This window comes from Talpa europaea (assembly GCF_964194135.1).
Source record: "Talpa europaea genome assembly, chromosome: 1".
NCBI classification, from domain to species: Eukaryota; Metazoa; Chordata; class Mammalia; order Eulipotyphla; family Talpidae; genus Talpa; species Talpa europaea.
Window position 1 is genome coordinate 135,007,671 of NC_140073.1, and position 17,238 is coordinate 135,024,908.

Here is a 17,238-nt window from a genome sequence, read left to right on the forward strand (position 1 = left end):
GGGGACCACCCTGTTAACAGCACCTCTTGATGGAGACCCATAGGAAAGGAGCAGAAAGGGGCCCAGCACATCTGGGGCAGAAGGAGCAAAATCAAAACCAAGATCAACGCTGCCATTGCTAACCTCCCCACGGGTCTCTCACCCACATCTGTTTCAGTGGGTCTAAGACCAAGAAGCAAGTGCAGCTGCTTCACATGTCTCTCTGCTCCGTGTGTCTCCTCTAGGCTCCTCCTGCTCTCCATCCTGCTTCCTCCCTCCCCAGCTTCTCCTCCTACGGGAACCTACCTTTTCCCTGGGGACCCCCCCCATACAGTAGTACCTTGGGGACACCAACTTTCCCATAGGGCTGACTAACCACAGATGGCTTAAATCCTTCTGCAGTTGCCGGGTCTGTTGGCGGGCAGGGTGTTACAAAACGCTTGTCTCACTTTCCCTCAGCCAGTAAATGAAAACAGTTTGAGAAGGAAAGTAGTTTAATTTGTTGGCAAACTGAGGAGGGCAGCAGACTCATAGTCTGTACTGCCCTGTTCTTTGTCACAGTGCAAGAGTATTTATGCAAAGGCATTAAAAAAAAAGGGAGAGATGGGCAGGGGTCAGCATGTCCTTTTTATGCAGGCATCTGGAGATTTCTGGGGAGATTGGCAAGACATGTGAAGAAACTGCTTGCTTCTAGGCCTCGACTTGCACCAAGAACTTGGGGGGACATGGAAGAAGACCTCTTTGTCTGGGGATCATTTAATAAGGTTAAAATCTAAGCCCCCACCCTTTGCCCAGCGGGAAGGTTTGGGAGGCTTGAATAGAAAAAGGGAATTGATAAGGTTGCTATGGGAACCAGGCCATAAGATTGGTCACTTTGACCTTGTAGGAGGAAGTAGGGTCAGGACACATTCTTTGTCAAAGGTCGGTACCTAGGATCATACATCCCAGCACTAACTTGCCCAAACAAGTTATAAAAGGGAGCCCCAAATCCTTCTCCACCCACAGACTTCTGTTTTCCCATTGCTTTTCTTAGCAGTGTATTTCAATAAGTCCCCCTTTTCTGTTCTTCAGCATGTTTTTGGTGAGTTTTTTCATCTCCGTGTCTCCTGCCTCATCTCGATATTTCTCCCACGACAGTCTTTTTTTAAATAAAGATTTATTTATTTATACAAGAACTGGGGTACAGGCCAGAGGTGTGGGGTATGAGAGGATTCACCAGAGACAGAGCGGGAAGCGACGGAGCGGGGAGCAGGACAGGCAGACTGACAAGCACACTGCTGGGGGGAGCAGCGGGTGAGACAGGAGAGGTCTGTTGCACTATGTGAGTATCGCCCTGGCCGGCTGGGAATCGAATCCGTGTTGCAAAGGCTACGGGCAGGCAGCTTCACAGCACTGCGCTCAACCCGCTCCGCCACCGGGGAGGCCCTCCCATGACATTTTTAACATGTCTCTCTGTTCTGGGTGCTTCCTCCAGTCTTCTTTCTCCATCTCTCTCCGCTTGTTCTTCTTTTTTTTTTTATTTTGTATTATACAAGAGTCAGGGTACAGTCCAGATGGGTGGGAGGGCGAGAGGATCCATCAGAGACAGAGTGGGGAGCAGAACAGGCAGACCAGCTGAAACACACTGCTGAGGGGAGCAGTGGGCGAGACAGGAGAGGTCTGCTCGCCATGTGAGTTGCTCTGAGGCAGGCGGGGATTGAACCGGCTCTGCAGAGGCCTCACAGCACAGTGCTGCGCTCAACTGCCTGCACCACCAGGGAGGCCCTTTCTCTGCTTCTTACCATGCTTGCTTCTCTGCTGTTTTTTTCGCAGTCCATTTCCCAGTCTTTACCCCCCAGCCCAGCTCTACCCTTCCTTGGAGGGGGACAGGAACCTGGAACCTCCCATTGCCCTGGGGATTATGCTGTTCTAACAGGAAATGTAAAAACTCTCTTGGCTAACCTTGAAGATTTTTCTTAAGATGAAAATACAGAAATTAGATTTAAAATTGTGTTCAAACAAATACTGTGTCCTTACTTTTGCAAATTCTCATCATTCAATTGGGTCATTAATATGAAAGATGCCTTTTTCTTATAAGAAAACATTTAATTTTTTAAAAATTAATTTTCTTACATTGTTGTTAATTTTTTGGATGATATTTGAATTCTCCCCTTGGGTGTAGTCGTTGTAGTTTTCCTACCATCACAGTACCGGTGATCCACCACCACAGTCCTTTGTGCTGTTCCCTCCCCTGTTTTGACCCCTCTTTCTCACTCTCCCCTGCTATATGCCTCTGATGCTGGTCAGCTTGAAAGGTTTGTCTTTTTCGTGATCCTTTATTTGGATTGTCTATTTTCCACATATAAGTAAAACCTTCTGCTATTTATCTTTTTTTCCTCCTCACTTATTTTGCTTAATCCCTTCCAGCTCCATCCATGTTGCCGCAAATGCCAAGAGTTTATCTTTTTTAATCACTGAATAAGTACTCCAGTTTGTGTATACTACACCTTTTTTTAAAGATTTATTTATTTATGCATACAAGAGTATATACTTGAGGCCCATATAATGAAGTCATTATGTGAAACTCTCACTACTAATATTATCCATTTAAAATCATTTAGTTTAGGGCCTCCCCGGTGGCGCAGCGGTTGGCTGCTCCCCGGCCACCACAGGAGGGTCCCACACGGCACGCAGACCTCTCCTGCCGCCCACTGCTCCCCTCAGCAGTGCACTTTGGTCCTTCTGCCTGCTCTGCTCCCTGCTCTGGCTCTGGTGAATTCTCTCACCCTCCCGCACTTCTGACTATACCCAGTGCTTGTATAAATAAACAAATAAATAAATCTTAAAAAATAAATAAATAAAAACATTTAGTTTAAAGACTAATTAATACAAAGTAAAAATAAAAATCAACAAGCAACTGTGGACCAGAGATACCCTGTGGGCGGGGGAGGCGGGGAGGATTAGGGTCAAAATAAGGGGGGGTGCAATTGTATGGGGAATATAACCAAAATGAAAATGCATACATTGTGCAAAAATGAAAAATGATGTAAGAATTATATAAAATAAAATATTTAAAAAAAAAAAGTTCCCAGAAAGAAAAAATTTAGTTTCCTTTTTCTTTCTAGCACGTGACCAGCAGTCAGCACAGATACTTGACCACACAGAACAGACGACAGAGGGCCACCTCGAGTTTGATGGAACGTTTCTTGCAGGACGTGCTGCGGCACCACCCACATCATTATCAAGAAAGCAGGTGAAGTAGCTTAGTGGAATGGTGATAGTGCTGGGCAATGTGGGTCACCTTGCTGGCAGGGGACCAAACTCAGGAGGCTCTGTATATTTGATTTGAATACCATTTTCATTCCATAAATATTTTAAATTCCATACAAATCCCACATTGTTTATAAGCTTTCTAAATTCTAGTTTATTTTTAAAAATTTCTTCTTTTTCCCTCCCCTTGTCTCAGCACTGTAAGTTTTCTCTTATTATTTTAGATTTAATTAAAAATCAACTCATTATTTGTTATTTTTTTCTTGTCAACTTTCTTGGGAATTGGATTGTTACTATATCTTCTTGAGTTATTTAATTAATTTGTGTTTGCTAATTCCTTTTTTAAATAGATGATTTAAAAGTGTGAAGTTTACATTTTTATCATATAGCATAGATTTTGATATATTTTATTTTATATATTTTATATAATTTTAAGACTTTTTCTTTTTAACCTGTTATATAAATGTTTTCAACCTTTGATGGTTATATATTTTAAGGCCATTTTTTTTGTAAAATTAGCTTAAAATGACTAAGAATATCAATTGATTTAGTTAATTTTCAACACACACATATAAATACAATCAAAACTCAAAATATCTAGATGGTGATTCGTATTTTTTTTGATTTTGCTAATTTGTTGATTTTGGTTCTACCTTCTTTTTTTCTTTCCTTTCTTCTGTTTAGTCATAGCCAAATGTTACAAAATTAATTTTCAGAATGTTGTAATAGTATTTAAGACAAGTAGAGATAGTCTTCTATGGTTTTGAAAAAGTAGGGCAAGCAGTTATTGTGTTGAAATTTGATTAGAGTTCAGAAGTATAAAAAAGTATAGAATTTTTCCATGTCATAGTATTATTTTGATACCAGAGCTAACTTTCTTAGTTTACAAATGCCAACAATATTATAATTTAATTAAGATAATGATTTTATGGCAAATAAATAGTAATATTTATGACATGCTACAAAAATAGGTATATGTGGCTGACACATGTACAGATCTTCTCAGACAATTGTGGCATCTTTCAGATTGAAAAATATTTAATAAAGGTATTTTTATGTGTTAATCTAGCTCTATATTATCTATTTTTTAATGGGTTAATTTTTATTTTATTTATTTTTTTTTGTGGGACCCTCGCCCGCAGCCAGGGAATGAACTGGCGCTGCAGAGGCTGTGGGCAGCCTCGCAGCCCAGCGCTCAACCACTGTGCCACCAGGGGAGGCCCTGGATTATTTTTTAAGACTGTTTTAGATTTACAGAAAAATTGAGACTATATTACAGAGTGTTTCTCTATAACTCCTTATCCATTTTCCCTGGTGCTAATATCTTGCATTATTATGGTACATTTGTTGTAATTAATGAACCACTAATATAATACATTAACTGAATTCTAGTTTATTCAGATTTCCTTAGTTTTAACCTAATGTTTTTATCTGTCTCAGATTCCCTTCCAGAATAGTCATATTACATTAAGTTGTCATGTCTCCTTAGAGTCCTCTTGACATTTAAAAATTTTTTTTTTAAATAATAAATTTTATTTTTATATTCCCCACACAATTTTAATGGGCATTTCCACATTGTTCTTCATAGAGATTAAATGAATATATAATGTCACCAGATATTAGAGTGCTGTGTTATATAACACCTTTGCCAAAACAGTGTATTAAAATAATACTAGATAACATTTGTGAATGATATTTTGAAGATTTAAAAAAATGCTCATACATATAATAACTATTTTATTTCTCAAAACAATTTCATGAAGGAAAATAGTATTTTTTTTTTTTTTGAGGAAGAAACTGAAACATACAAGGCTAAGTAACATGTCTTAAACATTTTGCTGTTTACCCTTCTGAGAACCGAAAAATGATACATAATTTTACTAGTTTTTCTCATGTTTGGGAGCCATTTGTCCTTATTTAGTAGCAATTGGTAGTGCTACCTGCTTCTTTTGCACTCATTATTATCTCTGAAATGTATATAGTATACAGCATGGTGTGATTGTCTTGAATCTCTGTCCTCTAAGAGTCTGGCACAGGATAGAAAGAAAGTACTTATATAGCCTTTATATGTCTTAAACTAATATTGTAATATCTCTATGGATTTTCCTTTTTAGATCAATACAAAATGAGAGACTTCCTGTATCACATTCTGAAGTGGTTCCTACTGACAGTGTTATTTCTGAAGAAATGTCTGAGAATGATGCTGGAGTCAGAAGAGAAATATCAGCCAAGCATTGTGAACCTAATGAGGAGTTATATTCCAGGCCTAGTAAATCTCAGGAATATATACAGGGTGTTTCAGTCCGACCATCAGTTATTCAAAAATTAGAGAAGGGACAACAGCAGCCCTTGAAGTTTGTTCATAAAATTGGGAGTGGTTTGAGTGAATTTCAGCAAGTAGGTATTGGTCAAACTGCAAATTATGGACAAAACTCAATATATTCCTCAGTGATTTCTCATGCTCCTGCTAGTTGTTTACCTGAAAATTCTTGTGTTAAACCACTCACAACTAATACTACTGAGTTATCACAAGCTGTCCATGTAGGTTCTATTAGCAAATGCGCCCCTGACAAAGTTGATGGATACTTTGAACAACTAGGCAGGAACTCTAAAAATCCTGTGCTGTCGTGTCATCTAGAAACTCCTTTTGTTTCATATCAGAAACCTAAGGAGTCAAATAGGAGATCTTTATGTATAAATTCAGATAAATTGATGATTCAGGGTAAAACTTTGACAACTGATTTTAAATTCCATGATGTAATGGGTACTAAAGGCGCCTTAAAATGTGAACCTTTTTCCAAATTAGTAGTAAACCCAACTGTAAGCCAAAATAAAACTGATAAAGGAGTCCCTGAAGATGCCATTCCAAAGTATCATGAGAAGCTTTCTAATATGGATCATACGAAAGAAGAAAAGCATTTGGTTTTTAACAAGTCAGCCTTTTTGGAACATAAGAGCTCAGTGAGTTCTGAAATGAAGTTTGGTTGTGGCTCTCTTCATTCAGCATCTGATCAACCTAAAGGGTTTGTGCAAGACATTTGGGAGGAAAGGCAAATTGACCAAGAATATAAGAACAATGAATTGAGAAGGTATGAAATGAGTTTTGATTATAATCCCTCTTTTCATTCACTGACTGACCAATCTAAAGTGATTGCTAAAGAAAGAAACCTTTCAAGTAAAGTACGTGCTGATTTGCAGTATAAGAAAAAGAAATGCTGTGATTTTGATGGCTCTCCTCAGGTGGCTTCTAACCAAATTCATGTAATTGTTAAAGAAACAAGTTTTCAGAAGGCAATGCCCATTAGCCTGGTTGATGAAAGTTATGAATCTAGTGATTCTGAGATGACATTTAATTGTGATGCCTCACTTCAGTCAACTGAAGACTACCCTCAACAGCGTGCAAAAGTTGTAAGCCTTCCTGAGGAGGTGCACATTGACTTGGTTGATAAGGACTATGGATCTAGCAGCTCTGAAGTAAGTGCTGATACCTTTTACCCACTTCAGTCAGTGGTTCACCAAATCCCAGTGGTAGTCACAGAAACAAAACTTCAGAAGAAGGATCACATTGACTTGGTTGATAAGAATTATGGATCCAGTTGTTCTGAAACAAGTTTTGATGATTGCGTTCTTCTTCACTCAGTAGTTGACCATCCCCAACTGACTGTCAAAGAAGGAAACCTAAAGGATAGACATGTCTACCTGAAAAATGAGAATCAAAAACCCAGTAGTACTGTAGCACATCTTGATTACGATGTCTCTCTGAATACTGTGAATACTGTGGCTGATGAACCTCAGAGGACCGGTGAAGGAATAAATCTTCTGAAAGAGAAAACTAATCTAGTGGATATAAACTGTGAATCATATGGCCCTGGAATGAATTCTCACACTGATGGTCAGTTAGTAGCTAACCATTTCCAAGAAGCTGTTAAAGAAGTAAACTCTGAAGAAGTAGCAACTAACTTAGCAAATAAGAGTGCTAAATCTAGCACTCTTTCTGACCTAAGTTTCAATTCTCATGATTTTCCTTACCAGCCAACAAATGATCAACCTCAAGGTGCTCTGGGTAAAATAAATGTGAAAGAGTCAAATGTTGACATGGAAGTTAAGAGCTGTGGGTGCTCCAGTTGTGACTTGACTTTTGATTCTGATCCCCCTTTTCTGTCAGTCACTGAGCGTTCTGAGCTAGATATTGAGGAAATAAGAAAAGAGTACATTAACCTCAAGGATAAGAACTGTGAATCAGATAGTTCTGAAATAACCTTTGATTCTGATATTATTCTTTGTTCAGTTGACCCACCTCAAGTAGCTGTTTATGAAGAAGAATCTCTTGATCTGAAAAATAAGAATAATGAATCCTGTAATTCTGAAATACCTTTTAATTCTGATACACTTCTTTACTCAAGAACTGATCAGCCTAAAATAGATGTCGAAGAAATGTTTCAGAAGGAAGAGTATGCATACTTAGGACGAAAGAATGATGAACCCAGTGGTTCTAAAATAAATTTAGATTCTTATATATCTCCTCCTGAAGTAGCTGTTCAAAAGCTACATCTTCAAAAAGAAGAGAAAGTTCACTTAGAAAATAAGGAAAATGAATCTAGTAGTTCTGAATTAAGTTTGGACTACGGTATTTTTTATTCAATGGATGAACATTCTGAAGACCCCATTGAAGAAGTAGAATGTCAGAAAGAAGAGCAGATACGATCAGAAAATAAGGATAATGAACCTAGTAATTCGGAAATCAATTTGAAATCAGATATTTCTCTTCATTTAGTGACTAATCACCCTGATGTAACTGTTAAAGAAAAAAATAACCAGAAGGAAGAACACATAATAGATAAAGGTAATGAATTAAGTACTTCTGAAATAAGTTTGGATTCTGATGTCCCTCTTTTATCAGTGACTCATAAACCCGAAGCAGTTATTAAAGAAATATGGCCTCAAAAAGAAAAGAGTGCTATTAGATTCCAAGATAAAAGTGCTGAATTTAGTGGTTCGAAAATAAACTTGTTTTCTGAACCTCATTATTCAGTGACAGAATCTCAAGTAGTTGGTAAAGAAATTAATGTTCAGAAAGAAGTGCATATTGTTGAAGAAAACAGGAGTGTTACATGTAGTGATTCTGAAATAATTTTAAATTCTGGTGTCCCTCCTTTAATGACTAAAAGACCTCAAATTGTTGTTTTGAAAGAAGACCATGTTGGCCCAGAAGAAAAAAGTACTGAATCTAGAGGTTTAGAAATAAATTGGGATATTGCCTCTCCTCTTCATTCAGTAATTAACCAGCCTCAACGAAGCCTTTTGAAGGAAAAACATACTGACTTGGAAGATGCAAACAGTAAATTTAATGATTGTAAAATAAGTTTTTATATTGACAACCCTCCTAAACCATTGACTGAACATTTTCAGGAAGTGGCTAACAAGACAAACCTATGTAAGGAAAAGGATATTGACCTGAAAAATAATGTTGATGAAAATCATGGTTCTAAATTATTTAATTCTGATGTTTCTCTTCAGTTTGTGGCTGATCAACCTGAAGTAGCTGTTAAACGAATAAAACTTGAAAATGAAGGCCGTGTGTACTTGGAAGGAAAGAACAGCCAATACAGTAGTTCTGTAATGAGTTTGGATTCTGGTTTCTTGGTCCAGTCAGTAGTTGATCAGCCTCAAATAAACATTTTGCAGCAGGAACATACTGAGCTAGAAAGTAAACACAGTCAGTCTTTCAGTTCTGAAATAAGTTTTGGTTCTGATGACCCTGTTCAGTCAGTGGCTGACCAGCTTAGAGAAACTGTTAAAGAAATAAGCCTTTGGAAGGATGAAGCTGACATGGAAGGAAGGAGGGATGAATCTAAAGGTTTTGAAATTGTGTATGATTCTGGTGTCATCTTTCAGTCAACATCTGGTCGAACTGAAGAAGTCGTTAAGGAGATCAAACTTTGGAAGGAGCATGTTGACTTGGAAGATAAGATTGTCCAGCCTAGTGATTCAAAAATAAATTTTGATGGTAATGAACCTCTTCAGTTTTTGGCTAATGAAATTCACAAAGACATTACAGAAATAAATCTTGTGAGGGAGGAACATGTTTGTCTAGATGGAAAGGGCTATGAAACCAGTGATTCTGATGTAATTTATGTTTCAAATGTCCCTCTTCAATCAGTGGTTGAGCAACCTCATCTTTTAGAAGAGAAACATGCCAATAGGAAAGATGAGAGATGTGTTCCTTGTGGACCTGAAACAACTTTTGCTTCTGGTGATCATCTTCAGTCAGTGACTGACCATTTTCAAAAAGATGTTAAAGAAGTAAGTCTTTGGAAGGAGGATCATGTTTACCTGGGAGATAAGAGCTATAAACTAGGTGATTTTGAAGTAAGTTATGGCTCTGATAATCCTGTTCACTTTGTGGCTGATCAGTCTCTTGTCAGAGAAATAAATTTGCAAAAGAAAGCTCAGAATAACCTAAAAAGTAAAAACTATAAATCTATTATTTCTGAAATAAAATGTAATTCTGGGGTTTGTCTTCAGTTAAAAGTGGATGAACCTCAAGTGGGTTGCAAAGAAATTAACTTTCAGAAGGAAGAGCATCTTGACATGGAAGAAAAGACCAGTGAATCTTGTGATTCTGATGTTCCTCTTCATATAGTAGTTGAACAACATGGAGTGTCAATCAAAGAACCAAATCTTCAAAAGATGTTATTTGTGGACGTGGTGACAAGTGATAATGATTGTGAAATAATTCCTGATTCTGATTCCACTTTTCAGCCAGTGATTGACTCACCTCAAATGACTGTTAAAGAAATGAGCTGTATAAATGCAGAAAGTTTCTGTTTAGAAGGTGAGAGCCATAACTATTACAGTTCTCCAGTAGGATATGTTTGTGAAGTTTCTTCTGGATCACTGATAAACCAATCTAGAGAAACTTTCAAAGTAGTAAACCAGAAGAAAGACTATATTATTCTCCAAGAGTCAAACTGTGCGTCTTATGGATCTGAAATAAATTTTCAAGTTGATGCCTCTCTTCAGTCCTTGACTTATCCGTCACATGGACCTGATAAAAAAATGGTGAAATATATAGCCCTAGAAGATAGGAGCTGTGATTCTAGTAGTCCTAAAAAATATTTTAAATGGGAAGATGCTCCTCAGTCAGTGGTTCACCAACTACAGAAAACTGACAAAGTCAGTTTTCAGAAAGATCTGGAAAATACTGACCTGAAAGATAAGAACTGTAAATCTAGTGTTTCTGCAATGGATTGGAATCCTTCTCCTGAGTCAACAATCCATCAAATGATTGATAAAGACAATTTTTTGAAGTTAAAACGTAAAAATATAGAACTCATGAGCTGTGAATCTTGTTCTGGGAGGAATATTCAGTGTGATCCGTCTTTTCATTCAGACACTGACCAGCTTCACCAAGCTGTTAATAAAACAGATGTATCAAAGAAGATGTATTCAGGATGGAAAGAAAAGAACTATGATTCCCATTCAAACTCTGTTCCCGTGGTAGATTCTGTAGTGAACCCAGGGAAAACAGGAGGAAGAGGAGCCATACAAAATAATCTTGATGAACCAGTTCTTGAAGCTTTGCCTCATGTACCCCCTTCATTTGTGGGGAAAACGTGGTCTCAAATAATGACAGAGGAAGATATAAAAATTAGTGCTCTTGTGAAGGAATTCCGGGAAGGTCGTTTCCACTGTTACTTTGATGATGACTGTGAGACCAGGAAAATTAAAAAAAAAAAATTGAGTAACGGGGAAAAGGTTACCTGGGCTGATATAAATCAGGAGACTACATCAATTCAAGTTTTCTCAGACTATGATTATCATACAGGAGGTATTTCAGATATTGATGACTTTTCAGTGGCCTTAGATAAATTTAGCCATTATTGTGAATTGAAAATGCCTTATGAACAACCATGGCGAGGAGCATCTCGATGCCAGGCTGTAAAAGTCAGCCATGGAACTCAAACCAATGTCATGAGTCACCCAGGGACAGAAATAATTGGGCAAGAGGAGGAAGACTTAACAATGAGGAAGCATTCACAGAAGGACAGAGAAAAGAAAATGAAAGTGCAAATTGGAATACTTGAATCTCCGGAATTGGGTACTCATGTTCTGAAGCCTTTGCAACCCAACGCCTTACTCTGTGTTGTTTCTTCAAATATGTTTAAGCTGCAGGAAGGTGATAAATCCTTCAGCCTCCCTAAAAAGAGGCCCCATAGTCAGACAAATAATTGCAGCTTTAACATAGAGTATGGATATAAACAGAATTCCTTGAGTTCTCCCGACCCATTGAATAGGCAAACTGAAAGTAATCCTCCTTTGAATATAGTAGTACCAGAGTATGAGAGAGAGGACCGGATTAACACTGATTTTGATGGGAGTGACCTAAATGTAGAAGATGGCAATGTCGATTTGCAAAGCTTTGTGAGAAATGAATCAGTGTCATGTGAGTGGGCCAGTGGATCTTCTGTGTCTCTGGAAGAGGCAGAGATTTTGAATTCTAGTGCAGCTCCCAGGGAAAGTAATTTCCAGTTAACTCTTCCCAATTATGATATTGCCAAAATCTCTCCAAAATTGGTTACAAAGAAGTCTTTAGAAAGTAAAAAGAAGATTCGGAGAAGGAAGGTGACAACTAATAATATGCCAGGTTTTTCTAAAATGGTTCATAAACCAATTATTCTCCAGCAAAAAAAGGGAATTGCTACAGAAAAACAGTCGATTTGGATTCGGACAAAACTAAGTGATATAATTCGAAAGTATGCTTCCAAATTCTCTGTCTTTTTGCGTCACAAGTACCAATCAAGAAACATCTTTATTAGAATGCATCTTAAGAAAAGAGCTGACGTCAGGAGGTTAAAGAAGGCCAAGATACCAGCCAGGATACTTTCTGGCTCCTCGGTTCCATCTGCTAGTCCTGAAGAGCACCTGGTGGGAGCTATTGCAAGCTCCTCTCCCAAGCAACCTGTGCAGGCTTCACCCAACCTTGTGCAACGTAAGAGAAAGAGGAATGGTAAGGGAAAATGCCGTAGGAAAAAACCAAGGAAGCCCTTTAAACCTGTTAAGGTATATGCTTTGAGAAGTATGTGTTCTGTGGTGCCATGTTCTGATAGAATGGGCACGAGGCTATCAACTAAGTTTAAGGTAAACGCAAAATCTTTGTTTTAATGCTAGTTGACGATTCAGTGGGTCAGTGGAATGTATTTAGTACTTTCTTTAGTGCACATAGCTCTCCATCTTTGTTGGGAAAATTAATATTTAGCTATAGATGATATTTTTCAGAACTTTTATATTTATTTAAGATTAGTGTTGAAGATTTTTATTTTTTAAGATTCGCAAGCACCTTTTGTCCATTTACTGTAGAAGAGTTTCATTTTAATTTATATCACATAATTTGGTACAGTATATGTACAATTTTGTCTCTCAAATCATATCCCTCTTAATTTATTCTTCATGATTGTATCTCATATATCAGCAGGCTATAACATTGCAGTTGTAAACATGGCAAACATTTTTACTTTTTAAAAATTGCTGTAAATGAATACATACTTACGGTCTCTTTCAGAGTGGTATTGTCAATACTGTATTCTAATCAGATAATAAAAAAGAGGAAACATAAATTACCTCAAATTTTGAGAGGGATTGACTGAAATAATCACAAAATACAATTTATCTTTCTTTAAAAAAAATATTGCCGAGAATAAGATTCCATAATCTTTAATCCAGTTTTGAAAAACTGCCTGGTAATTTTGTTTACATACACAAACTCTCTAATGCATTTAAATTGGATCTGCAGGTCTCTAATGCTCATTTGGACACACACACACACACTTAAAATCTCTGCGGTGTTTCTTTAGTGTTATTAGATCCTAAGGAGAAAATGAACTTGCCAGTGTGATTATGCTTTTTTTTAAACCACTTTTACTTTCTTTTCACCTGAAGGGTTGGTGGTTTAATATGAAAGTCCAGGTTATTTTATAACCTTGTTTCTTAAACTATCTTAGATATTACCATATCATTTTTAATAGCTTGAACTGAAATTATTGGATTGGTAATTTGGGCAGATCTTTATTGTTATTAAGAAATTATTTATAGTCAGTATTTTTTTTAAAGATTTATTTTTTATTTATTTATGCATACAAGAACTGGAGTGTAGGCCAGAGGTGCGGGGCCTGAGAGAATTCACCAGAGACAAAGTGGGGAGTAGAACAGGCAGATCTATTGGAATATACTGCTGAGGGGAGCACCAGGTGAGACAGGAAAGGTCTGCTGTGCCATGCAGATTGGTTCCCTGGCCAGGGATCGAACTCATGGCACTCTTGCTGCAGTGGCTAGTAACAGCTTGATAGCACTGAGACTCTAACCCCTGCGCCACTAGGGAGGCCCTATAGTAAGTATTCTAAAAGATCAAATAAAGCTTAGACCCACTTTGCAAGCGGAAAACCATGATTTGTATGTTAGTTTGGCTTTCCTTAAACTTGCTAACTGATTTTAATAGTTCAAATAAAAGATGTTAAAAAGATAGAGTTTAGGCTTGAGGTTAATCTCTTAATCCAGTAACACTGGATCCTTTTCTATCATTAATGTTAAAGGTAAATATAAAGATTAGCTATATTGTCTTACTTCTGTATTTTATTGACACTAAATCAGATAATTTCAGGCTAAAAATATTTTAGAATTAATGAAATATAGTATAACAGTTGGTTTCTAACTGGAGCTTTATTTCAGGAGACATTATTTAACCTATTGGTGTTTTGATGGTATGTTGTGATTTCTTCTAGATTTTAAACAGTATTTATATTGAAAATAATAGACACATGTTTGTGTTTCTGGCTGCAAAGCAACTCCAACCTTCTTTCATATACAGAGCTTTTAAGTTCCTTTCTGAAAATATCACATTGGAATACTAGTTTAAAATAATCCTCCAATTTTGGGAAGAAAACTGTCCTACAAATTATGGTAACAGCAGCTAATTTATAAGAAATATTCTATATGTGGGTATTATTGTCTTCCTATGAAGTAGACACATAATTCCCTTAAGTATTGTTAGTAGACATAGTGTAAGCTTTTAGTGTAAGGAGATCATGTGGAAATAATATAGTAAGTAATTATGTAACCATACATTGTGGTACCTCCATGCAGAGAGGACACTTTGGTAATTCAAATGAAAACAAAATCAAAAAAATTTACCATTTTCACTGTAGAAACATTTCTTAGTACCATTTTTGAAAGAGGTTTGTATTTAAAATTGATATTACTATACTATACTATACTATAATACTATAGTATATTACTATACTATAATACATTACTGATTATTTTTTGTAAACATTTTGGAAATGTTTACCAAGTTCTTGTAATCATTATTATTTTACACAAACTTGAAAACTTGAAGTTGTAAAAATTATAATTTAAATTAAATTAGAAATGAAATTTGCTCAAAATTTGGTAGGATATAAGATGCGATCCTTTGTCAAAATATACTTTGACTTAATTTGCAGATTAGATAAAATTATGTTTTTTTGTGGAATCAAGAATGCACCAAATTCTTTTTATAGTAAAATAATTAAAATACAATCATAAGGAATATTTTATTAATCTTGTTCATATCTTGCATTTATTTTTATTATATTTGGCCCAAGTTATACAGTACGTGGACGATATTTTATAAATGTGCTTTGCGTTTGTGCATTTAAATTGTGTGTAACTGGGACTCCAAAGTGACTTTTTTTTTTTGTAAAGAGAAGCTATATTTAAATATTAAAAAATTCTATATTTCCATGTATAACAAATGTGAAGACTAATGTATTTTTTATAATGCAATTTAAAGAGTAAATTTGTTTTTGAAGATAGTAAGATTAGAATGATCAGATATTGAAATCTGTCACTTTTTTCTCATATTAAGAACTTTCAGGAGAAATACTTAAGGGATTTGAGAATACTGAAACAAATTTATTTTGTAAGTGGTCTTAGACATAACTAGAGAATATAAATGGTGATGCTGGTGAAAAATAGTTTAACCAAAGATAGACATTTTTTGTTTTCAAAGAATTAAACAAACAATTGTTTAACTTGAATCCTTTATAGAGAAACAAAAAAAAAGAATCAGATAAAATCAGCTATATGTCTGGAGTGGAGGTTAGTGGCTTTTCACTTTGTAGGTAACTGTGCTGGAGGAGAAAATGAACAGGATTGAGTTCAGGAGGCAGTATCTATAGCATCATTTGACACTTACTGGGAAGAGGGAACTTCGTTGCCTCGAACGCTGTAGCATATGTTATGAAGGACAAAATATGGGACAGTCTTTGTATGTCAGTGAGGTAGGTGCCTTTGACCTCAGCGTATTGACTTATAGGTTATTTTGGCCTGGGGTTGTATTATTAAGGTGAACAGCAGCCTACTCTATAATAAAAACTAGACTAAAAACATAAGATGGAAATCCATTCTCAATAAAGGACTCATATAGAAAGAAAATGTGGAAATTACTGAAAACTCATTTAATTATGGAATTACACATCAAAATGTCAATTTAAGAAGAGAGGCTGAGGATGAGTCTCAGCATTTCTTTATACTGTGTTTAGACACTAACTATTAGGGAAATAACACTATTTATTAAGTTTCTTATGTTTTTCTTAATACCTTATATGTGTCTTTAATAAATTCTCCCACTGCATTTAAAATGATTTACCTTGATTAAGAAATTGATCTGGGATGAACTATAGTTTGTTCTTGAATCTTTAAATATGAACTTACGCCTTTTTCCTGTGTTTATAATTTATTACATGTTGCTTTTTTACATGTTTTTATTTTCTAAAATAGTAAAGCTGGACTTGTGTGTTTGAGGTGTGTGTGTATACCTCCAACATTTTTCTGAGCTTTTGACCTGCTTTATCTCATTTGATCTTCAAAGTGCCCTTATGAGTTAGGCATTATAATTGTCACCAAATGGCAGATGAGAAAATTAAGTTGCATAGATCCTCAGTGTAGGGATTACAATTGAGTTATTTACTATAATCACATGGAGACAACAATTAATCCCCATTCCTGTTCAGGACACTGCTAGTCTTTGTAGTTTAACCTTTTATGGACATTTTCATAAGTGGGATCATACACAATGTGGTCTTTGTCTGGTTTCTTTCATTTTTGATGTTTCTGAGGGTCATTCATGTTGTAATGTGTATCAGTATTTTTTCCTTTTTGTTGATGAATAATATTTGTAGTTAGTTTTTATTGAAGCTGGTAATAGTACCCTGGTCTTCTAATCATAAATGATAAAAACTCTTAGGCTTGAGGCTAGTTGTTCTTTTATGTCTCTCATACCTGTGACCTTGATGACTACTGTGATTCCAAGGCCAGTTAGCCTTTGTGAGTGTTTTTATTCCGTACTTGAATGCTTATGCGTTCTTACTCTTACTCCCTTTACTGCCCATCTTACTATTCCTGTCACTGTGCTCTGTGAATCCTCATTTTCAGTGTCAACACGTTACACTGTGTTCTTCATCCCTTCATAATAGATTGCTTGCAGGTAACCAACTGAGAATCATATCCAAGTTGTCCATTATTGTAGTCTACATGGGCTGTAGAGCCAGGAAGTGTTGATGGTACTGGTCATTGTAAACATTCTTTTTAAAAGTTATTCTCCTATGTAACCACAATACTTGTCATCAAAATGATGAAATCAATGTGATATGCTATAACCCTCCATGTCACAGACTTCGTTTGGATTTTACAGGTTATTCCACCATGTCCTCTGTAGGTTCAGGATTCATATGGAGCAGTTCCTCAGCCTTTCTTTGCTTTTGTAACTTGACATTTTGAAGTGTACAAACCAGTTTCTTTGTGGAATGTCCCTCAGTTTGATCTTGTCTGATGTTTCTTTATAATTAATGCTGTTTGTGAATACAGAAATGTTGTGGAGTTCTCAGTGTTTTGTAATAGGAGTCATGTGCTGTCAGTTTGAATAAATGTGGTGATTGAAGAAATTCTGTCTTGGTTCTTATTTTGAAGGAAAAA

General features: G+C 36.2%; 1 protein-coding gene across 1 annotated transcript in view; it reads left to right on the plus strand.

Annotated features, from left to right (window-relative positions):
* The window catches only part of ZDBF2 (zinc finger DBF-type containing 2), a gene marked incomplete at both ends in the record, with an annotated part of 82,069 nt that overhangs the window by 11,603 nt on the left and 53,228 nt on the right, over window positions 1-17,238 (plus strand). Inside the window, 3 exons of the mRNA XM_084259558.1 lie at window positions 3,084-3,211; window positions 5,343-7,855; window positions 7,985-12,369. Of these exons, the coding sequence (XP_084115684.1) occupies window positions 3,084-3,211; window positions 5,343-7,855; window positions 7,985-12,369 (7,026 nt within the window). The remainder of the gene's footprint in view (window positions 1-3,083; window positions 3,212-5,342; window positions 7,856-7,984; window positions 12,370-17,238) is intronic.